Source organism: Mesoplodon mirus (genome assembly GCF_964341445.2).
Source record: "Mesoplodon mirus genome assembly, chromosome: 5".
Classification (NCBI taxonomy): Eukaryota; Metazoa; Chordata; class Mammalia; order Artiodactyla; family Ziphiidae; genus Mesoplodon; species Mesoplodon mirus.
Genome location: NC_138980.1, coordinates 77,853,265 through 77,877,986, shown reverse-complemented (window position 1 = coordinate 77,877,986; position 24,722 = coordinate 77,853,265). Strand labels below are relative to the sequence as shown.

The 24,722-nt window shown below is 36.4% G+C and overlaps 1 protein-coding gene across 1 annotated transcript in view; it reads right to left on the bottom strand.

The window, feature by feature from the left end:
* Nucleotides 1-24,722, bottom strand: part of FBN2 (fibrillin 2) — a 228,716-nt gene that overhangs the window by 64,750 nt on the left and 139,244 nt on the right. The window contains exons 17-25 of the mRNA XM_082621174.1: nucleotides 23,471-23,524; nucleotides 21,751-21,876; nucleotides 19,715-19,840; nucleotides 14,888-15,007; nucleotides 9,074-9,211; nucleotides 8,432-8,482; nucleotides 7,831-7,956; nucleotides 4,948-5,175; nucleotides 3,987-4,112 (exon numbers count right to left, since the gene is read on the bottom strand). Coding sequence (XP_082477300.1) covers nucleotides 3,987-4,112; nucleotides 4,948-5,175; nucleotides 7,831-7,956; nucleotides 8,432-8,482; nucleotides 9,074-9,211; nucleotides 14,888-15,007; nucleotides 19,715-19,840; nucleotides 21,751-21,876; nucleotides 23,471-23,524 — 1,095 coding nt within the window. The remainder of the gene's footprint in view (nucleotides 1-3,986; nucleotides 4,113-4,947; nucleotides 5,176-7,830; nucleotides 7,957-8,431; nucleotides 8,483-9,073; nucleotides 9,212-14,887; nucleotides 15,008-19,714; nucleotides 19,841-21,750; nucleotides 21,877-23,470; nucleotides 23,525-24,722) is intronic.

Sequence of the window (24,722 nt, the reverse complement as noted above, 5' to 3'; positions counted from 1 at the left end):
TGGGCTTTTGCGTTTGTCAATTTTTACATACTACAGTAAATAAGAATCTTTAATAGCAGCACTTAGACTCTCAAAAATAGGATTCTCTGAGAAATCTCCCATTCTTGAAATCAAGATTTTCAATAGAGCAGTATGTCTGTAAAATAAGATTAAGAAAACATGACTTGCTTAAATATTTTTGTCAGAGTGGGAAGAATGTTTTTGCCAGCATCTGTTTATTCTCGTGAATTTAAATTTTTAAGTTTTTCTATCACAGGATTTATAAATGGCTAATTTGCATATGTTCTCTTGACGGGGGCGGGGGGGTAGTCTCAGCCCCTGCTTTCTCCCAGCTTTTGGTTTTTTTTCTATTGATTTTTCCCAATTGCAGGACATACTGAAAAAATGCAGGTACTTTCTTTTAAACAAGATTCAATTAAGCAGGTAATAATACGCACACTAATTCTCTTAATTTTTATCTATCGGTATCTAGGAACTGGTGATGAGAGCTGTATGAAGAACACAGAATAAGTTCAAAGGCAGAGGAGGGACAGGTTTTGGCTGACGTGATGTGGTGGGAGCTGCATAGTGTAGATTATGAACTCTGGAACCAGATGACTGGGCACAAACCCCACTTCTGTCATCTTCTGGGTGTCGGGGCTTGGGAAAGCCACTTAATTTCTCTGTGCCTTAGTTTCTTTATCTGTAAAATGGGGCATGTAGTAGCACCTGCCTCATAGGAGTAAGTGAACCAATGTTTCTTAAGTGCTGAGAACAGTTCTTGTCTCATAAAGAGGGCAGTATATATGAAAGCTATTTGCTGTTAAGAATTAGTGTTTTGGAGGAAGTGGCTTTTGAACTGATCCTGGAAGACTGCATAGATATTCTAACTTTAAAGATGTAGAATAAATAGAAGGGCAAGAGATAAAATGCATAGATGAAGAAAACTAATGCATTTCAGAGAACATCAAGTTGTAGAGAGGCTGATAATGGGTGCAAGTACAGGTGAGATGGGTATGGTTACTGAGGGTGCCAGCGTGGGGAGCAGAAGATGGGCCTTACATGCTGTGAAGAAGGGCAGCCGACCGTGTCCCACTGTCCTTTCACATTGCATCCCACAACACCGCAGTGCTGTCAACAAACTTCTCTCTTATACAGTATAAACGAGGTGAGTTTCAGAGCCATTAAGTGACTTGGCTAATTTCACACCAAAAACAGGGCAGTCAGAACTGGAAAAGCTTCTTTACCTAGGTCTAGGATCATCTAAGTCAATAGAAGTTGTTTTGCGGGAAGTTATACAATCCAAGCCCTGCTTTAGGATGAAAAACCTGGTGGTTGTGAAAATGAAGGATCTAATTGGAAACTTACTGGGGTGGGAGACGCTGGAGGAATCTGCAGTGTAGTAGAGACTGCGAGGTGCTGCCCAGGTCCCCCTTCAAGAAGGAAGGACTCGCGCATCCTTGCCCTCAGCTGTCGGGACTGCGGCTGGCAGAAAGTCCTGAGGTGAGAACTATCCTCAGGAAGCGCCTCAGCTAAGCGTATCTTCCTCACAGTCACACCCCTTCTTGGGGCAGATGTATGCAAAGATTCATCATGCAGGTATGTAAACACCTAGCCCCTCTGCCCTAACTCAAGACAACTGTGATGTGCTTCCCAGATGCAGAGCTCCCGGGGTGGGTGGGCTGAGGACCACACTGGGACTGCATCACAGCCCACTTCTGCTTCCTTTCCCTCCCTCCCAAGACCAAGCCTTAATAACCTTCATGCCTGCTAATCTCTGCTCAATCTGTTTCCTGAGGAGCTGAACCTACAGCAGCAATAGTGTAGAAGAAATAGCACAAGTACTTGAGATAGCCATTTTGATGGAAAAATATACATAACTTTTTCACTTGTCTATTGGGAGAGGGAGGTGTCAAAATTAAGTCTGAGGCTTCAATCCTGAGTGAAATGATACTATTAATATATCCAAGGAAGTCCCTAGGCAGAGGAAGGGGGATGGGACAAAGGGAGATGAAAACAAAGAGAAACTGTCCAGATGGAAGTTAGAAATGCAGGAGTGGAACTCAGGAGGACTAGAGAGCTAGAGATGGCACCTAGGAGTCAGCTCAACAGAGGCCATCCAAAAAGGCGTGATGGGGGCTCCCCTGGTGGCACAGTGGTTGAGAGTCCGCCTGCCAATGCAGGGGACACAGGTTCGTGCCCCGGTCCGGGAGGATCCCACATGCCGCGGAGCAGCTAGGCCCGTGAGCCATGGCTGCTGGGCCTGCGCATCTGGAGCCTGTGCTCCGCAACAGGAGAGGCCACAGCAGTGAGAGGCCCGCATACCGCAAAAAAAACAAAACAAACAAACAAACAAAAAAGGTGTGATGGTAGATGCAATTCTGAGAGGCAGAATGTTGAGAGAGCAGAGGACTTTGGAAAATGCCCAAGGGATGGAAAATGCCAAAGGCAAGAAGAATCTGGGAAGATTAGAGATGGAACATCATAGTCATGATAGGACAACTGAGACGGGAAATACCGGAAGCTAAGAGAGAAGAAAATCAAGGAGGGGGTTGGCCAGAGGTCAAGGAGACTATGCACTGAGAGAAAGATTTTTTTGAACTTGGCAAAGGTTTTTTGCAAGAGTATATATATGTGCCTGAAGGAGGGAGGTCAGCATTCAGGGGCTACAAAGCAAATGGTTACTTAAAAGGAATGAGAGGTGAAAGTAGGAAAAGAGTATGGTAGCCTGAGGGAAAAGGAGGGCTGAGGAGACGCTCTGCACTTGTTTACAGGTCTAGGGAAAGAAACCGGTAAAGAGGGGGAGATGCCAGAGAGAGAGGAGTGAACTCTGCTAAGAAGGGCCTGGAGCAGAAAGAGGGAAGGAGAGTGAAAGCAGAGAGTTTCGCTGGAAAATTGCAGAAGAACATCACATTTCCTTCTCTGGAAGTGGAGGAGAGAGTAGGGCTGAAAAAGGACATTTTATACCAGAGAAGAGGGTGTGTGAGAAGGGTCCTGGCAATCAGGTTTGACTTCAATAAAGAAGAAAAGGAATGAATAGCGATATGAGAGGGTGTGTAAGTCATAAGAGGTTTAGAAGTGCTGCTAAGAGAAATTTATTACGGGACGTAAAGAGGTGAATACAAGTATCGCTCAGCAGCTGCAAAGGCCTGGTTGAGGGTGAATGCAGGGACCTCGGTCACCTTTTCTCAGGCTCTCCCCGCCAAGTTCAGCAGCCCCGAGTGGAGAAAACAGTGGTGAGGGGGTTAGGAGTCGGGGATCAGCATGGGAGGCACGGCAGAAAGACAAGACGGCAGAACTCCACAAGACCAGATGGATAGTTCTGAAATGCTTAGGGGGATAGTCTAGGCTGGGTAGGGCCAGGAGTGAATCAGTAGGATCCTATGGAGTAGGAAGCTAGGAAAAAGTCAAGAGAGACACTTCAATGGAGATCATGAATGCGTAGTGGGGGCAGGAGAAAAGGGAAAATTCCAAAGAGAATATGAAGAACGAGAGTTCTGAAAATAAGACCTTGGAGACATACTTCAAGTGTTTGGAATAATTTGTTATATTACCTAATAGAAAAACTTGGAATTTTGTATATTTTCTTAGAGAGAATGGCTATGGATAAGGGTATGGATATGGATTGTGACTGAAGCATAATATTAAGAAAACTGTCCACAGATGAGGAAAATAAGTTACAACTTATCTATTACAAACCTTAAAATTTGTAACAGAATGTCAAGTTTATACAAGTGTTGATTTAATGGCTATATTCTTTAGTACTCATATATTCTGAAAATCCTATTATTATATTGTTCTTGTAGGTAGCACAGATATTATTTTCATGCTCTTTTGCAGCTCTCTCATAACAAGTTTGCTGGAGAAGTGGTTTAGGCATCGGGAAAAGGAAATAAAAAGAACAATGTACATATTCCTAGGAGAAGATGGGCTTTTAAAGGCAGTACTTCCAAATAGCAAAAGAAAGAGAGCCAAGGTTTACCAGTACAACAGAAGAATAGTCTCACCTGTGCAGTTTCTTTCCTCCAAGTCTAGAGCAAAGCCACTATTGCAACGGCACTTGAAACTTCCAATTGTATTCCTGCACTTTCCATACGTGCACATCCCAGGGAATGCTTTGCATTCATTGATATCTACAGGCAGAACAGAGCTGGAATGTAGAGCCGGTTGGTAATAAAAGAGTAGGTCCAGCTTACCCTTAAGCTGGGATGAAGTGAGAGCGTGGCATGGACATATATACACTACCAAATGTAAAATAGATAGCTACTGGGAAGCAGCTGCATAGCACAGGGAGATCAGCTCCGTGCTTTGTGACCACCTAGAGGGGTGGGATAATGAGGATGGGAGGGAGGGAGGCTCAAAAGGGACGGGATATGGGGATATATGTATACGTATAGCCGATTCACTTTGTTATACAGCAGAAACTAACACACCATTGTAAAGCAATTATACTCCAATAAAGATGTTAAAAAATAAAAGGGTAGGTTCATCATTTTAAGTTAAAAATCTAACATGATGGAAAAGAATGTACTCAAGTAAAAATGGGGGATATCAAATTTTTCAGTGATTACATTGATGCCACACAGGAAGTGTCAATTGTGAAAAAGATTCTGTATTTTTACTGAACAGTTCTGATCCCTTTATTTCTGACCATTTGTTTTGTAAAGTTTAAGGGAGATAGAGAACTTTTTGCAACATCAGGGCTGCATCTCATCAGGCTGTGCTGAGGAAAGCAGCAGTACAGTAGAAGGCTGTAAGAAAAGTGAGATTAGCTGTCTTTTTTAGTATCTTCACTTCAATACCAACTTGTATAGGTGATTTATACTCCTGGGCCATAAGGCTGGTTGCATGTTTTGTTTAACAAAGACAATAAAGTGCGAAATCAAATGTTTAAGGCAAAATCAATCTTCAGAGAATGCGGAAGGTGAGCTTTAGTGCAAAGGGACCAAATGCGCTGCTGACGGTTACCTTTGTAAAATGGCCTCCCAGTAAGAACATCCCCTCTGTTAGCAAAACCAGGCCCCCGGGGGCACAGGGTCTCGTACTCCGTGGTGCCAGGTTTGGGGCACTCCTCACACTCAGTGCCCCAAGCCGCCCCAACTGCACAGCAGCAGGCATCCATGCGGAACTTCCCAGGAACAGGATGGATGCATTCATCCTCATCCCACTTCAAGTAACACTGCTCCATGCGGATATCTACAGGGAGAGGGAACCACAGTTTGAGATTAAGCTGTAAGATGCACTGAACATTCACATACCAAACACCTGCTTAGGCCCTGGGATGAGGCCAGGCCCTGGAGACACACCAATGAGCAGGAGACAGAGTCCCTGACCTCCTGAAACGGATACCATAATGACAGTCATTTAAAGAGAGAACAGGTGGGCTCTCCTTCAGTGTTACCTAATTCTCACCTGACACCTTCAGGAAGAAAAGGTTCCCTTGGGATAAGATTCCTTCTTATCATCAGCTATGATCCTTTTTTTGTATCACTGACATCAGAAAGAATAAATAACTTTAGCATATTTTAGGGCCACTGAAATATGAGCAATTCTGGGATTAGTCGGGGAAAAAAAACATTTGAATTACATATGTAAAAAGTTATAAGAGCCTGGTAGAGTAATCCTGTGCCTTTACTACTGAGTTTCATATCAATATTTACATCAGGAATCAAAACATTGTCAACATACGGCCTGTGAATGTTTTGACTGGCTTACATACATTAAATTAAAATATTAATTTTGGAAACCTTTGGATAGTACATGTGCTTTACAGTTTGTTGCAGTCTCCACTACTCCTTATTACCACCTCACTCATTTATGTTAACTGCTTGGCCCCTGCAAGCATCTGAGTTTGGAACTCCTGATTTAGATCAACTTCTATCAGAGCAGTTTATCTCTTTTGTTCTCAGAATATTTTCCATTTTCATATGCCAATCTCTTGAAACCTTCTCACATTCACAGCCACGGTAAATTATTGTAGCAAAATTTAAGTAGTGACAAAAAGCATTTAACAATAAAGATGTTAAAAAAAAGCATTTAACAAAAGTACAAGGATGAAGAATCCGATATATCCTCTTAGAATATTACAAAGGCATGATTTTGAGTGATATTACTGAGAATTTATTTTGCTGAGTGATAATTTAAAATCAATGATATCAATTCATATATAGCATCATTTAGTTACTGAAGGCAATTTGATTTCATTAGTTATTTGACCATACTGATACTATTACTTTGTCATCTTCAAAAGATACTTTACTTTTTTCTAAACTTTGGAGATAATTTAAGAATAAAACTCCAAAAAGAAGTTTTCTTTATAATTGGACTTTGGATATTATACTTTCTAAACAATTCCATATGATTTTTTTCCATATGATTTTACAGTCATACTTTGTATCCAAATTTAAATATGCTATCAAAAATTATTTTAAAATGAAATTTGTGTTATTATAATAACTAAACTGTATGCTGTTGCAAACTTTTTTTCTTACTACTAATTTTAAAAATGCCTGTTTTTAAAATACCTTAAAGATCTTTGAATAGAATAATTTAAAAATATATATTATATAGTTTGAAATAATTTTTAATATATAATTTTTTGAATACTTAGTTAATATATAATTTTAGAATACCTATTTAAATACCTTGAAGATCTTGGAATATAATACTACCATTGCTCACACTTTGTCTACAAGCTTAAATTTCAAATACAAGCCTATGTAAAGTTATTTTACAAAACTAAAAACTTACTGTTTCATAAGATATTGGGAAAAAAATCCCTTAAGTAAATAAAAAATTGTTCAGAGACAACATAGAATCAATAGAAGTTTCTTTTTCAATCATGAAACTTAAGTTTAGTCAAGAATAACACTGATAAAAAAATAAAGTCAGCTAGGCATTTCTATAATACAATGCTGACAGAAATAGCTTCCTTATTTAAAATCTTAAGAAAATAAAGCATTAAGAACATTTAAATTCTGAAGATGGTAAAGGAAGGGGTAGGATCAGTCAATGTTTTCACACAGAAGCCACATAACTTTGCCATGACTTTCCCCACTGTCTTGTCAAGGAGCATAGCTGCAATGGGCTGGTAAATGTTAAACTTCAAACACGAGTCTCCAATTTTTCTTCTATGTTCAAAATATACATAGTTCTCTTCTCCCATTGACTCAGTGTGAAAGACTAAACAGCCTAAAATATCTGATTAAAGAACTTATAATTTTTGTGTGTCTGTGAAAGTAGGGACTCGAAAATATATTTGTACGCCCACGCTCACAGAAGCATTATTCACAACAGCCGAAAGGTGGAAGCCACCCAAGCGTCCATCGACAGATAAGTAGACAAATAAAATGTGGTACATACATACAATAGAACACCACTCAGCCTGAGAAAGGAGAGAAATACTGATACATGCTACAACATGGATGAACCTTTAAGACACCACACTAAGTGAAATAAGCCAGTCACAGGAGGACAAATATCATATGATTCCTTTCCTATAAGGCACTTAGAGTGGTCAAATTCATAGAGACAGAAAGTAGAAGCATGGATGCCAGGGGCTGGGAGAGGGATAAATGGGGTGTTAGTGTTTAATAGGTACAGAGTTTCAGTCGGGGAAGATGCATTTTTGAGATAAATTTGTGAGTATACTAACTTTCTGTATTATACAGAAACCATTTCATTTAAATTCATTCACTTTAAAAATATCCTCTGGTGAGTTTCCCCCAAATATCTCACTTAAAGCAAGTTTTCCAGCTATAGATCAAATAGTTTTGGTCAGGCCACTATCCAAAAAAATAAGAAAATTCATGCTTGGTTTCATGCATAAAACACAAGACAGCATGGACTTACCCAAACACACACGGCCAGTTCCATCCAACGTAAGGCCTTCAGGGCACTCACAATGAAAAGATCCTTTGCTGTTAACACAGCGTCCATTTGGGCAAACACCAGGAAACACCTCACACTCATTAACGTCTGCAGGGAAATGAAGCAAGCAGAGAGGGAAAGATGTTACAAGTAGAAAAAGCATGTGTAGTCTTACTTCCTGTATAGCATATTCATTCTGCAATACAATGTGGATTATTACTTGAGTTAAGCAGAAATATTCCACAACGAAGCCACCGGGTTTCCTGGGTACCAGCTGTGAAAACTACCACAGCCTTGCCCGTCCATAAAACACATCCCAGACATACACCTTTGCCAGCTGTTCTGTACCTTAAAGGCTAGTGATGTCCTCACAAAAATTCACCCAACAGCATAAAGAGGAGAAATGGGAAATTCTAAGCTGTTTCCTAAGAATATTATTCTAAAACATTTGTTGACTACATCTAGTATTTTTATTGAAATCCCAAGGTTTTTGAAAGTGATAAATATCTCCAAAGTGTGAGAGTGAATGTTAATTTTAAATACTGCTCTAAAGACTTAAAATGTCATTCAAGAACGCACCCACCTTCACAAGTAACACCTTTAATCCTGGCAAACCCTCTTGGGCAAGCTGTATCTGTGAGAACAAAGGACACATTTTTACTTCATTACAAAAACACAACTGTCTTAAGCTCAAGAAACAGTATAATGGAATCTAAATTGAACTAAATAAAAACCACAATCTGGGCTTTAGAGGCAAAAGACTCCAGCTGCCCTCTGTTCAATTCAGTGGAGCACATGACATGCTGTGGTAACTCCATCGGTGTTGACCCATATTGAGATTCTCATAATTTTTCCTACAATTTCCTTTTGCTTTCACACTGTCAACCAAATCACAAGTAAACAAAAGATTTAGAGAAAAGAGACATCATGCTCTACCGGGACACATGCAAATAAGAATATTGGAGGATACTGATAGTCACCCAGTAGCTAAATTCTAGTTGATTCCCTTCCTTATCCAAACTATTCAGAGGGTCTGCTTAAAGTAAAAGGATAAACCAAAAACATATTTCAAGAAGTGAATACATTTTACCAGAAAAGACAACATGTTGGGGAGGGTAATGATCTTATGATCTTCCTCATGATGGAAATATACAGAGAAAGAGATGCCTACTGAGGAAGAAGCTTTCTGATGAAAAGCCCAGAAGCCCGCTGGCCAGGCTCCTACCTAGTTCACACCGTTCACAGGGGCTCCCCCAGGCGGCCCCGAGGGTGGCGCAGCATTCGGATTTCAGAGTGGCTCCGTTGATGTTCACCTCACAGCGGTTGTCCTGAATGTTGAGCCAACATGTCCCTTTCAGGCTGTCTGAAAAGGAACAGGAAATAGTGGGGAGCTCTCATCTCTGAAGAAAATAGAACTCAGTTCTATACACCAAAGGCATTATTTAGTAGTATTAAAAAACAAAACCATTACTTAAAAAACTTTTTTATAGACATTTACACATACATGCATTTAAATATAGCATATTACATACATGAAAATTAAATATGGTACTGTATATATTTCACATGATATGATAATTAATACAATTATATCTATGGGTATTCTAGGAGCAGCTGCTACTGCCCACGATTTCGTACTGGGATTTGCAAATACAGGGCGTTACTGTTATAAGATCATTACTTGTATGAAAAATATTCATAAGACTTATTCTTTATGGCAGATACTTTGATATTTAAGATTGTATCTAATAACATTCTCCAAATAATCTCCTTCTCTCCTAACTCCCCACCAAATAAACCACACACAATTTCCGTTCTGTTGGAGAGAAGCCAGCACCTCTCCAACTGAAGATAATTATTTGATGAATAATTTGAAAAAAGAAATCTTAAAGATAAAAAAATAAACATCACTTATAAAACCACCATTAAGACACACCAGGGCTAATATTTGATGTATTTTCTTTCAGGCATCTTTCTATGATACATATGTATAGCCTTATCTCTAGTTCAAAACGTAACACATGTTTATGATAAACTACTTGAAGAAATAGCAGAGAAAATATAAAAATCACCTGTAATCCAACCATCCAGAGGCAACTACTCCTAACTTTTTATACTATGTTTCTACATCAGATTTAAGTTCTTCCTTAAATGCCCATTAAAAAAACAATTTTGAAGCAGAGAAAAGGAATCCAAAGTTGACATGGCAAATATTAATTGGGTAAAATAAATCATATGTGAAGTTTTCCTTGCAGTACTGTGGCTCTCAGTTTACTGTGCATAACATTACCAAGCTTCTTGTTAAAATGCAGACTCATAAGTTTCCAGGTGTGTGGCCCAGGGGTCTGCATTTGACAAGCTCCTGAGGTGATCCCTCTGCAGGTGATGTGTAAAACAATTTAACAAAGCTTAATAGCGTAGTGTGGTCACAGTCTTGGAAAACAATAAAGAAAAAGCCTATTCCTACAGTATTTACTTTATTTTTTTCATTTTTTAAAATAGAGTTTAATTTTTAGAGCATTTGTAGGTTCACAGCAAAACTGAGCATAAAGTACAGAGTTCCCATATACTCCCTGTCCCCTCACACACACAGCCTTCCCCACTATCAATATCCCACATCAGAGTGGTACATTTTTTTTACAGTCAACGACTCTATACTGCTATAAATATCGTGTACAGGTTTTTGGGTGGACATAAATTTCAGGTCATTTGAATAAATACTAATGAGTGCAATTGCTGGGGTGTATGGTAAGAGTATGTTTAGTTTTATAAGAGACATCCAAACTGTCTCCAATGTGGCTGTACCATTTTGCAATCCCACCAACAATAAATAAGTTATTGTTGTTCTACATCCTTGTCAGCATTTGGTGTTCTCAGTGTTTTGGATTTTCACCATTCTAGTAGGTGTGTAGTGGTGTCTCATTGTTTTAACTTGCATTTCCCTAATGAAATATTATGTGGGCATTTTTTCATATGCTTATTTGCCATCTGTATATCTTCTTTGGTGAAGTGTCTGTTAAGGTCTTTAGCTTATTTTCTAATTAGGTTGTTAGTTTTCTTATTGTTGAGTTTTAAGAGCTCTTTATATTTCAGATAACAGTCTTTTTATTGGATATGTTTTTTGCAAATATTTTCTCCCAGTTTGTGGCTTGGCTTCTCATTCTCTTGACCATATCTTTTGCAGAGCAGAAGTTTTTAATTTTAATGAAGTCTGATTTATTAATTACTTCTTTCATGACTCATGCTGTTGGTGTTGTATGCAAGTCACTATCAAACCTAAGGTCATAATAAATTAATATAAACACAGACATTACACTTTTCACAAAAATTAACTCAAAATGCATCACAGACCTAAATGTGAACTACAGTATTTACTTTAAGACTCATCTAATAATAAGGGCAAATAAAGCTATACTGCTAAAATCAACAATAAAAAAAAAAAATACAACCAGAAACACAGAAAGGGAATTGCAGTGAAACTGGCAGGCCCATGAAGGGAGACGTTGTAATCTGATTCCCTATGGAACAAGGTAGTGGGTAAGAGGACATTACCTACAACCCAAGCCCTCTGGGACAGAAGATAAAACAAAACAAACAATTCTGTCCTTGACTGAATACAAAAAGTTATGGGGCAAGGATGTGGGGAAGAAATAGGCGGTCCATTTGCTTTTTTCTGTTTTGAGATTCAGTTTGGATAAAAACTGTGTGCAAATGAAAAAGATTTGCTCATATGCATTTGTATCAGGTCTCAAATTACAGTTTTATAGGCTTAAACCTATACATTCCATAGCACAGAGGAAACAGAGATGCTTGTGTAAGGCTACTGTGTATTTAAATGGTCTTTTAAGGACGGGGTTAATTACTGATTTATCACCTTGGCTGTAGTCATTTTAAGTAAGATATATTGTAATAATATTTGCTAATATTTATTGAGGTAGCAACAAGCACTATTAAAGGCTTTCCGTGTATTAGTTTATTTACCCATTAAAACAACCCTATAAGCTATGGACAACTTGCAGATGAGAAAACTGAGGCACAGGGGTCAACTAATTTACCCAAGTAAGTTCACCCAGCTAGGAGAGTGTCAGCATCAAGATTCAAACCTGCACTGTATGATTTCAGAGGCTTTACTCTGCTTCTGTAGGCTGGTATTGTATCAACACTGAAAAGTCCCCAAATCCATCCATACACACACATATACAATCCATCTCTATCTCCTGACTGTTTTTTTCTCTTGTGTGTGTACCTATATACCTACACACACACACACACACACACACACACAGAGTCACAATATAGACGTAGTTATATAGTCAGAGGTTGGTTAAGATCTCTGAAAAACAATAAAGCAGGGAAAGCAGATAAGCTAGAGGCTACAGTAAAAATCAAGAAGAGAAATAATGGTGGCTTGGACTGGGGGTTCTTGATCTTGGTGGTGAGAAGTGGTTGAAATATGGATAAACGTTAAGTACAATCAATAGGATTTACTGATGAATTAAATGTGCAGTTTGAGAGAAAGGCATCAAGGGTGACTCCAGGATTTTAGAGGCTGGCAATTGTAAGAATGGAGTTACCATTTGACAAGACAGAAATGATTCTAGGAGACACAGATTTAAGCTGAAAGATAGAAATTTGGTTTTAGATATGCTAAGTCTGAAATGTCAACTAGACACCCAAATGGAGACACTGTGCAGATAATTAGAAATACAAATGTGAAATTAGCAGACAGATTAAGGATGGAGAGAGAGATGTGAGTCAATGTAGAGGCCATCTAAGCATGAGTATAAGACAGAGAAGCAAAGAGGTCCAAGGACTGACCTGTGAGACATTTCAAATTGGAAAACAGGAGAATATGAAAGATTTAACAAAGGAAACTGAGAAAACTGGCCAGAAAAGTGAAAGGAAAAGAAGAGGAGGCCATAAATGAAAAACTTCTTGAGAAGGGATGAGTGATGAACTGTGCTAAACACTGCTAATAGGCTAAGAGGAGGAGCATTGCCCCTGTCGTGTCCATGTAATTTAAGGACAGAATGCAGATCCAAGCCAAAGATGAGGGAAATTGGACTAGATTATGCAGAGCTATCAGCTGTGAGCAGTGCAATGCAGCAAAGATTAACCAAATTTATTGTTCTATTATATTTAATCATTTCAACCAGCATACAGCAGTCTCTTCAAGCAGTTTATAGAACAGTTCAAGATTGGTTTATACTTAGGAAGTTTGCATAATATCTTCTAAATCCCTAAATATTCTTTGTATCTAACTAATTCATGTACGTCTGGACAATTTAAAATTTTTAATTACATCAGGGAATTTTTATCCAGTTCTAAATTTAGAGATTTGGCCCCTACCAAGAACAGCTTGCAGGCTAATTGCTGATTAAAGCCGTTTGACAGTCTTATTAAAAAGTACATTCATAATACTTCCTAAGTATATTTTACTATTAACTCCCTTTTTAAAACTAGAATTCTGTTTTTAATAAAAAAAGAAGAGAAAATGATGTCTAAAATTTTAAAATATTAAGTAAATTTCTTTCTGAGCAGCTTTAGGCTGGGATCTTCAAATTTGATCACAATGAATGAAAACACGTAACACGTTGGCTGAGAAAAATATGGTGGTGTTTAGGTGTCCAACATAATGACTTGGAAATAAAAAGTCTTTGTTCCTTTTCATTAATAACTATAAGGGTAAAGGCCAAAATCATAGACGTGTTTATGACAAAGCAAAAACTAAGATATCTTTGATGCCCAAGTGGCATACAAGTTAGTTTTCTGAGACATTAATTGACTAATGCTGAGTTCATTTCCTTTGCATAATAAAACGAGTCTATCTCAGTTGGAAACTGTGGCTTAGCAAAAATATTTCTGCCTTACCAGATCCAACCCACACGTCCTCCCCCCAAACCAGGAATTCTGTGAGAAAAAAAAGTAATGCCCTAGGCAGATGGCAGTCTATTTCCTAGTTTGGAGAGCTGAGCAAGGCTCAAATTTCACCAGCTGTACCTCACTGGGAGATGAAGAGTTGGCATTTCCAAAGGGAAGGTTTTCATTGAAACTTTGGACTTGGTCAGTTCTCCTCCTGTGACAAACAGGTACTCTAAGCATCCAGCTAAACATTGCTAGCATCAGACATAATACTGAAAATACTATTGTCTTTGGGAAATACTAAATTGAAAATTGATATTGAATAAAGAACAAACAAAAACAGCCAATTTATTTGGCACTATGTAAAACTGAAACATCTCCCTAACTACTTGGAAATATATATTTAGTTCCCTTTAAAGGTGGATACTAGGTAATAATATGAAGTACGTATACCTAGCCAGTGTAGCCATAGACACTAGAAGCAGGAAAGGATGACTGGGATCGTTTTTTCCCTTACATATGCTGAACGGTTGCTTATAGTGATAGATCAGACTATTTCATTTTATATATCTCCTATCGTCTTTATCAAAAACTGACCTTATATGTTTTGAGATACATTGAAAGATGTCTTGGAAGTTTTGGAATCTTTCTCTCTTAGAGATTTCCCAAAGCAAGAAAACAGTTATCTTCTCTTCCTTGGAGCTCATAAATTTATGATTGATGGGAGAAATGAAAAAAAACAATAAATTCTTTCTATTTGTTTAAAGTTTAAACTCTTTAAATTCTTGTTAACTGAGTCCAAATGTGATCACATTTCTGTTTACCATTGAAGGTTGTTTATAAAAAGTATGCAGTAAGGATTTGATTGTATTGATGCCTAAGGCATTCCTGGGGAATGCATATAAATATGTGTGTGGTATGGAAATGCTTATAACATATAGCATAATATATATACTTATAAGAAAGGAACGCTTCCCAGAATCTAACAAAATTTAAGAGCCTGTCCAGTTTATGCTATCATGTTGTACTCCTATCTTGATAACAAGAGAAAACACCTGAAGTAACTCCTAATTATTAGCTTCCTGTGATCGTGTTCTGTTTTTATCCACAGAAGTCCTGAGGTCTCTGCTTATCTTTGTAGTGAAACTGAAACATCAGCACCACGTATGAATCTTACCAATACAGATCAATCCTGTAGAGCTGAGTTTGCTGCCAGGAGAACATTCACAATTGAAAGATCCAAGGTTGTTCCTGCAGGCCCCATTGACACATGGGTTGCTTTCACATTCATTTATATCTACAATCCAGAAGGAAAAGATTCTGTTAGAGCTGCCATGTGTTTCTGGAAAATATTATTCCAACAAGCCACGCTATGCCAGAATGTCTGGTAAACTTGGCTCTTGTAATTTTAATATGGTTCTATGAGGCATAAAGTGAATGGGGAATGGAGAAGTGCATTTTACCGTGTGAATACACATGTGCACGGCCAGGGACTCAGTAAGACTACAGGAATCAGCTTATTTTGAAAGGGTTTAGCATCTAAATCTTCACTGTTTCACTACAACTTTACATAAATTGGATTCATTTTCTCCTATAATGAGATGTAATTTTCCTGTGGGAAATCTGAATTCTGATTCCTTGGAAAGCAACATATTCCTGGGTGCAATGTGTGCTGTGCACAAAAGTGACTGTTTCTGTCATCTGTGGCTCCAAGAGGTTTTGGAAGAATTTTAAAAGCCTGTAGTAGAGATAACATATCACAATGCTGGCTTTAATTCTAAATTTCTGGATACAAATCAGGGAATAAGGGATGAAACTTTAATACTGGGTACAGCATTCTCCTCTAGCCCTTATCCACCTTCCCGTCCACATTTCCATGTTTGGTGTGAGACATTTTTGCGGGCCTCTCACTGTTGTGGCCTCTCCCGTTGTGGAGCACAGGCTCCGGATGCGCAGGCTCAGCAGCCATGGCTCACGGGCCCAGCCGCTCTGCGGCATGTGGGATCTTCCCGGACCGGGGCACGAACCTGTGTCCCCTGCATCGGCAGGCGGACTCTCAACCACTGCGCCACCAGGGAAGCCCCCTGGCGTGAGACATTTTTAAAGCACAACTGATTGTGCTAAAATTAAAAAGAGAAAAAAATCTTTTAATTGTTTTAAATAGACCTTTACCATCATTAATTTGATCTGAGTCTTAAATCAAAACATATACCATAATCTAAACAACTCCTGTTGACGGTCAGAAGTATGACGGTCAGAATTAGAGTATGCCTATGTTCTCAAGTGGTGACTAAACAAAATGTCAAGCCAATAAAGTTAAGTAGTTTAACATGAGTTAATTAAAAATAAATACAAGATTTAGCTAAAGTGTTTAGAAACAATATCAAAGACTGACCTTCAATATAAATTAAACCACTCAATTTAAGGAAGAGAGACATGGATTTCTTTCTGTATTTGGTTAACTATCTGAAACAGGTCAACATACCTCAAGATTTTTTTTGTTGAACACTACAGTTTCCGAGTTCACCATAATACTTATTTTTTTCTAAATACCTCTTTGAATTAAACATGAATACTATATATACCAAGGAAAACATGCAAATAAATAACTAGAAGATTGTAATGTTTACTCTTGAACATCTCAAGTCAAATATAAACTAAACTGGTTCTGAAAAGGCAGGGCTCGCTGATTTTCAAGTCTATGGACTTGAAATGCAAATTTAAAAATCCATGTGGAAAACAGGTATGTTCCTTCTTTGCTATTTCAAAACTACTAAAGAAGTACCCAGGTATTAAATAAATTCTTCAAGTAGAAATTGTGTGAAGAAATATAAATGCATCTTTCTTTCAGGTCATTTGTAGCAAGAAAGCCTCTTAAAAGAAAAATACAAGAGCAGGTTTTATAAATATAGCACAGATTTGGAATGAAAACATCTATTCCAGAGTACTAAAATTCTTTCAATAAAAACACAATGTAAAAAAGAAATCAGCCAAAAAGCAGCAGATACCTAATCTGAAGACAGATGATATATTACCTACTAATTTTATTTGTAAGAAGCTCCCCCAAAAGAAAAATGTCAGTATCATATACTTTCAAAATCCCTATTTTATATTAAGCAATTATGAACTCAAAAACTATAAACACATGCCATGACAGCTACAAATATAAACTGTTTAATTTTTCTTTAAATACAATGTTTTTATGTTATAAATGTCGTGGAACCAGGAACTGAAACAGTTCACTGTACATTCCTGGAAATAAACTTCAAAGCACATCTGGTTTACATTTAACTAGTTATGTCACTGGAAACACAATCTAAACCACAGTGCTTGCTATAAAAATTTTAACTTTCACAGACTCTCAGAGCTCAAACAAAAAAAGTAAAATAAATTTTCTTAACTTCAGTTTGAAATATCAGAGAAACTTGATCACTGCTATTTATTACGTATTTAAAATAGCCTGTTGAAAACATGAATGACAAGCAAAATTAGTGAATATAGCAAATATATATAGAGAAAGCTAGAATCGGCAATGAATTGGCTGATAATTCCCTGCCTAGTTTTTGGAAATTAGTTTAGAAAGAATAGCATGCAGAGAACTGCTTCAGGCAGACAAATTTATTGTGTGAATGCAAGGCTGGAAATAAGGAGGACACCCAAGGGAAAAAGATATCCATGGCCTGCAGGTCTATTTCTTTTTTGCAAAACACTTAATAAAATGCAAATAACTTAATAGTGGGAAGAAAGTGTAGAAATAACATTTATTTGGTTGGATTTCTCAAAATAAATCATTTTTATTTCCACAAATGTCATAAGGCTAGAACCAAAATATTTCTCTATCATTTCTCTTTTATTTACATAATATTAACTTCTTTCTTATAAATGACAGATAATAAAACATATTTCGTATTAAAGAAAAGGCTCAGGTTTATCAGGAACAATTATCCTTTGGACAAAATAAGTAAAGACCATGTTTTCTAACCATCACTGTTGCCTGATTTGGTATTAATACGGCTTAATATTTACGTAATCATCCAATGTCATACTATTAAACACCATTAGCTCCTACTCTTCACTTTTTCACGTAAGTAGGTGAATCCCTTTTATTTACCCTTTGGTATTTCACCTCTCAGTACCCTTCAACTTCATCTTACTCGTTAAAATGGAAGAAATATGCTGTAAATATTGATGATTTGGTATGCAAACCAAACTGAATCAGACACCAACCATTTAGTTCCCTGTTATGTGTCTCCCTCACAATAGCACCAAAGGGTACTGTCGCTATGGACAGGGAAACCAGTCCTAATAATCATCAGCTTCCCAGTTAAATCAAGATGATATCCTTAGCTATTCTTGCTTTCAGAGCTTCCTGACATTTAACAGAAGCTTATCTTCCAAGAGACAATAGATAAAACTGATAAAGGGCAGTGCGAAGGAAGTGTAGAAAGTTGGGAATAAAAACAAAATGGAAGGAAACACAATTCTTGAAATCCCTTCTCCCACCCTCCAAAAAACTCATGGAGTAAATATGGCTAGAATTTTTTTTCTTTTACAAAGTTTCTCATGGCAATTTTGAAGGATAAGAGGTGTTGAGGGGAGTGGGTGCTAGAAAATAAAGACTCGGGTTGAATACATTTAAGAAGCTTAGGCTAAACACATATTATGTGAAAATATTCAAAATTCTTAAGTGTGCCCCCTGTCATCTCTGCTCATCTATGGACAGGATGAATCTTCAAGTACTTTAGTTGGGAATGGAAAGTGAGCTTTTCTTTGAGCAGCTCCTGCCACAGGTGGTGGATAGGAGGGGAACTCAACAGTTATCAGAACTAAGTTCAGAAAAACTGCATTTTATGCGGAGGTTTTCTTTTTTCTTCCCTTGTTTTCTTTCTTCAGGTTAATTACTGCTTTTCAGTGGTCCCTCAAATTCAATCCAAACTGAGAATTGCACTTTGTAATTGCATTTCATTGACTTCAGCTAAATCGTTTGTGTTCTGGCATCTTGTTTGAGTCCTAACTTGTTTCTGTTCATAAGAATGCTTTGAAGTTAAACAATAAGATGAAGAGAATGTTAACATCTTTTTGCATAATATTACTATTGCAGTTTTCTTGGCTATGAAGTCACTAGGAAACAAATACTTTAACAGATAAAAAAGGGCTACTCCGAATAACTAAAGATGAATTTTTTTTTTGAAGAGGTTACTATTCGGAAGTAGTTATTGGATTTGAGAATGTCATGGGACACTTCTGTAGGCCCACACAGTGAGACTTAAAAGGAACAATGACTAGTAGTCATACAACAGAGTATTCTGAAATACACAGTACTTTGATCAAGAAACAAAAACATAATTGAAGGCACTCATTGCTTAGCTGGTATCTCCTGAAAATGAGGCCTTTCCTAAGCATTTAACTCATTCATGTAACTTCCACTGAAGAAAAATGAGCTTAAAAGAAAAGGAAGACATTTTTAAACAGTGATTCATGATCTTTAAGCCCAAATTATAACTTCAAAATTTTCAAATGCAAAGGACAATTTTCTTGGACTATAAATTTAATTAAGGTGACCATTTTTACTCAAGCCCCAAATATTTTCTGGGCCAACCTCTGAGGTCTATCAATCATTTCATAAATAAAATGCCAAAGTGCTGACTTTGCCATTACAGTGCAGGTTCCCCCAAGCTAATGTGTCACAGTGGTTTTAAAAAGGGAAAAACAAACAAAAATTTGACATTTTATTAGCAAGTAAAACAAATTAGCTCCTTTCACTTTTTTTTCCCATTAAATTCAAAATGTTTGTTGATATTTCATCTGAATGGGACAAAACTGATGGTTTCATAAACTGGGTTAGGTGCATGCTATTTCTAAAACTGGCAGATTAGCTGAAAGAGATTATAAAATTTAAAACATATTCAAACAACATTCTTTCTGCTCTATTGCTTCATAACGTACTTGTGGTTCACACATATTGAGGTGCTTACTGTTCACAACGAAGGAAGATGGCTCTTACCTTCACACGTCTCTGTCTCAGTCCTGAACACATAGCCAGGTGGGCAGGTGCAGCTGTAGCTCCCAGGTGTGTTTCGGCATAGGCCATTGTCACAGAGCAGTCTGTTTACCAGGCACTCATCAATGTCTGGAAGCAACCGTTAGAAGACAGGAGACACACACAGTGAAACAAACAGCACAGTGATCAAAATGTTTTATTTTTGTTGTTTTTTTCCTCACCCCATACCTTGACTCAGTCTCTTCGTATCCAAAGCACATTCCTGATCCTAAGCAAAATATATTTGGTTTTACTCATATGGAACATTCTTATTCTTGTGGCTACTTTTAAGATGTTTTGAAGTTCCTGGGAGGTGTGTAATGCTTTGGAAAAGGCACATAACTACTTTGTTCTTCATTTACTTACTGCCCCGCAGTGGTATTATATTTTAAGCATCACCATAATCTCCCTCATGATTGTACATTTTATCAAATGGGTGAATCACTATTTATTTATCCATTAGTCCATGCTACGGGTTGAAATGCGTCTCTCAAAAAATATTTTGAGTCTCTAACCCACAGTACCTCAGAATGTGACCTTATTTAGAAATAGGATCATTATAGAGTAATCAAGTTAAAATAAGATCTTTCAGGTAGGTTGTATTCCAATATAGGTATGGACACCAATGACTGGAGTCCACCTGAAAAAGGGCAAATTTTGACATAGGGACAGACACATACAGAGGGAAGCTGATGTGAAGACACACAGGGGAAAGATGGATGTGTGGCTAGAGTGACACATCTAAAAGCCTAGGAATGCTAAAGATTGCCAGCAAACACCAGAGACTAGAAGAGGAAAGGAAAGATTCTCCCCTAGAGCCATTAGAGAGAGTGTGGTCCTGCTGACACCTTGATTTTGGACTTCTGACTTCCCAAACTGTAACAATCAATTTCCATTGTTTTAAGCAACCCCGTTTTGTGTACTTTGTTAGGGCAGCCCCAGCAAACTAAAACTGGAATTTGGCTTCATTTTTATTTTTAAAATCTAGTTTTAATTTTATCAAAATTATGCACGTACCTACTTTAAAGAGTTGAGTAGTGCCATGAACCGTGTTCAATGTGTGAATGCTCACTGAATTTCCCTGTTTTCAGTAGGGTACTCATGTGCTCAACTGTACTTGGACACTATGCTGGAAGCAACTTTGCTTCTGGGGAATAAAAACTAGCTGGTTTGCATATTTTTATAAATGTTCAACAATCTCTGGCTGGTGCCCTTCCCAACAGATATCAAAATCTGTTATAAGTACATGATATTAAATATAGCTTTATATATCCATCTGATGTATATCTTCAACCCAAGGTGAAATGGATATGTAATAACATAAATCAGTAATAAAACCCAGAGCCATAAACATAGAAAAATGTATTTCTTTCTAATCATAATCATCAAGACTTGGATGTAAGAGTCATCAGTGGTTAGATGTAAAAATTATTATATATAATAATTGATGGAATAACATTTGTTTTATAAAAGTGAACTCAAGTGCTCCACGGGAAAATCTAGATTCTTCACAAATTCTTGAACATATGAACTACATATCTGAGTTTTTTCAAACATTCTCTTATAAATTACAAAAGGAAACACCCATCTCAGTTATCATGTTTGGATATGTTGCAGCAACTGATTCTTTATAAGTCAACCTGTAATATTTAATTTTCTTAACTTATTATTATCCACACTGCCTCATTAATTTTTGAATCCCACTTTCTAGTGAAAAATTATGGGATTAAGATATATGCAGATATAACAGGCCGATAACTGACTCTGTGTCCATTCGCTTGGGAAAAATAATTTAAATATTAAATTGTGCCACTACAAAGTTTGCTACTATGTAACAGCATTTGTTTGATTCCCATATTTTTATATCTCTGTACTAAAATGGAAACAAGAAAAACTGTAAGATCTCTAGTTTTACTCATTTATTTGTAGTTTGATTTCTCCTATAATCCATGGGATTAAACTATACAAAAGGCTCTTGTATAATAAAACAAATAACTTACCAATACAGTTTCTTCCAGAGGCATCTGGCTCATAGCCACTGTTGCAATTACAACGGTAACTACCACGTAAATTTTCACAAATTCCATTGGCACATATATCAGGATCCAGAGCACACTCATTGATATCTGCATTAAATGTTCAAAGTTTAATGCTCACAGCCACTTACTGTCTGTTGATACATGTATGTCTAGTAACGATCACTCAAAATACATAGTGTCTAACCCTGCAAACCCCCAATTTGTCTGCCTTTCAGAAAGGGAAAGGAAATGAAAATAAGGAGTGAGAATAAAATTGAGAGATATGGGACACTTTGTGGTAAGTCAAAAGAAAAATGAAGGGAACTGGCAGAAATTCAAAGCATTAAGCCATGTAATATGCTGGCATTTATGATAAAATTATTAAGAAATTTATAGACTGTTGGCTCAAAACCCAAAGGAAAACTCAACTTGATAGGTATTATAACCATCTAATTAAAAGGCAAAGATTTATTAGGGTGTCTGTATAATTTTATGGTCCTGAAGGCCTGGAATATTTTTATTTTATTATAATTTTTTATAGTCAACTAAGTAATATGATACTTATTAAATGTTACTCATTGTTGATAAGTTGAAATTAATGGAGAGGACAGTTGAAATGTGGATGCTTGAGAACACAATGTTTTACAACAAGCCATGAACATGACTACTCTCTGTCACCCGTGGGCCGTGGGACTTGAGGAATGATGTGCTTGTATGAGCAACCATCTAGTTGCAATGGGCAGCTGACTCTGTTGGGGAGGCCATATTGAAAGGGAATAAAAAAACAGTTGGCATAAAATAAAATTTTGGTAACTATGCTCAAATTTTAATCCTAACTACTGTGTTCTAGAATTTGGGAAGCCTTAAATACTCCAGAAATGTCAGTCTTTTAATTTAATTTTTGGGAGAAACATCATTGTAAAAGTTTGCCCTTTACTCTGGTTTCTGATGTTCTTTGCAAAAAAATGTGACATTTACTGTCAATTAATCTATAATTTGTCTAAAGTCTCCTCAAACATGAAAGTATTAGAATATATATGTAAACTAACGATTAATAGCACCCTACAATTTTATTTTAAAAAAACAAAGGACACTATTAACATATAAAAAAACTTTATAAACACATATGCACTTAATATTCAAGTTCTATATCGTAATTTTGTTAATCATAGTGCTAAATTTAAAAAAAAGAAAACTTTAATGAAACCTTGTACTTCTTTGGTTGGACAGAAACATTTTAGTATTCTTAGTCATAAGTAGTCAATTTATTTTTAGGGCAGTATATCTCAAATATCTCTTAAAGATCCATATCAAATATCTCTTACAGATTGTTTTTGTTTAAACCATGTCAGCACCATTATCTAACATTTTTCTTTAAATTGTCTTGTTTTTCTTTTTTTTTTTTTTACAAGCTCTAGATTCTTCTTAAGTGACGGTATCCGTAAAATCATGGTTGTAGTTTGTTAGTGACATTTTAAACAATGCATATTTAACAGAAAAATATTTATCTACTATGAAAAATGTACATCTACATACTGATTGATATCATCTAGCTTATAACCATTGTTCTAGGAGATAACTTATTTTATTACTTTATACTGATATATTTTTATAATATTAAATACATCTTATCTATAATATTATAATAATAAAGCTATAAAACTATATAATTATTATAAGATTGAGAATTGAATAGAGCTACCTCTTCCATCCACAGTGATACCTACTCCACTACTACAAAGACCGTGGAATTCAGCTGTAAGATAAAAACAAATAGAGAAATCAAAACCTTTAAACTATATCTGTTCCATACACAAGTCACTTACATAACTCCAAAACTATCATTAAGAATTACCTGCAATAACTTAAAATGAAAAGAAGGACCATTTCCTAGCACAAAATTATTTTAAGAATTCCAAAATCACAGGTAAGCATAAAAAAGTAAATAAAAATAACTGTGATTATCACTCTGAATTTCATTAATATATTGATAAACATTACAAATATTTTCTACTTATGTAAACTTTAAAAAAATCTAAATTGTACAACAGAGATTGCTTTTTAGCTTTTCTTCTCCTCTCAATAATAAACTAACAGAAAACACTTATGTAATAAATAGCATTTACTACGTGATGTGCCTGGTGTTGTTCTAGCATTTTGCATCTAATAATTTATTTAATCCTCCCAATACCACAAACTAGATACTGTTATTTTTCCTCTTTTACTCCCAAGAGAGCTTGGATAGAGATGGGAAGTAACATACTCAGGTCATAGAGGTTGTAAGTGGGGAGCAGGCTTGGACTCTCTGTACTCTACAATAGACATTTCATGTAATAGCCTATTTATAATAGATGATTTAACATCTTTTCTCAGTTATGTGGATCTACCACTCTCATTCAATCAATCTCTTATTGATGAAATTAGGTTTGTTCAACTTTCTGCAATTATAATAAAAAAATACAAAGTTCAATTCTATCACTAGGTTAATCTCTTGGAAGTAAAACTGCTCAAAGTTTATGTCTCTTTTAAGGTTTTTGATAGTCCCCCTCTCCCTAAATATCCCAGGTTACCCTTCTAGCACCAATGTAAGAGAGTACCCATTTCTGTATATTCTCCCCAACACTGGGGAAAATCAATTATTTGTATTTTACCAATCTAATAAACAAAAATGATCCTTTTTAAACTTTTCTTTTAATTTTAGATAGATTGGACATCTTTTTATACAGCACTCTACCATTTGCCTTTCTGCTTTGTGAAGTTCTGTGTACACTGTACTTTTTTCTATAGAGGATTTCAACTTTCCTTATTGATTAATGTAAATTCTTTATAAATTAAATAAAATATTTTTCTACTTTATATGTGTATTTTAGTCTTTGGGGTCTGTTTTGAGAGTCCTTTATCATTACAAGTTAACAAAAAGTTTGTATCTTCTACAAAAATATTATTTTGTAACA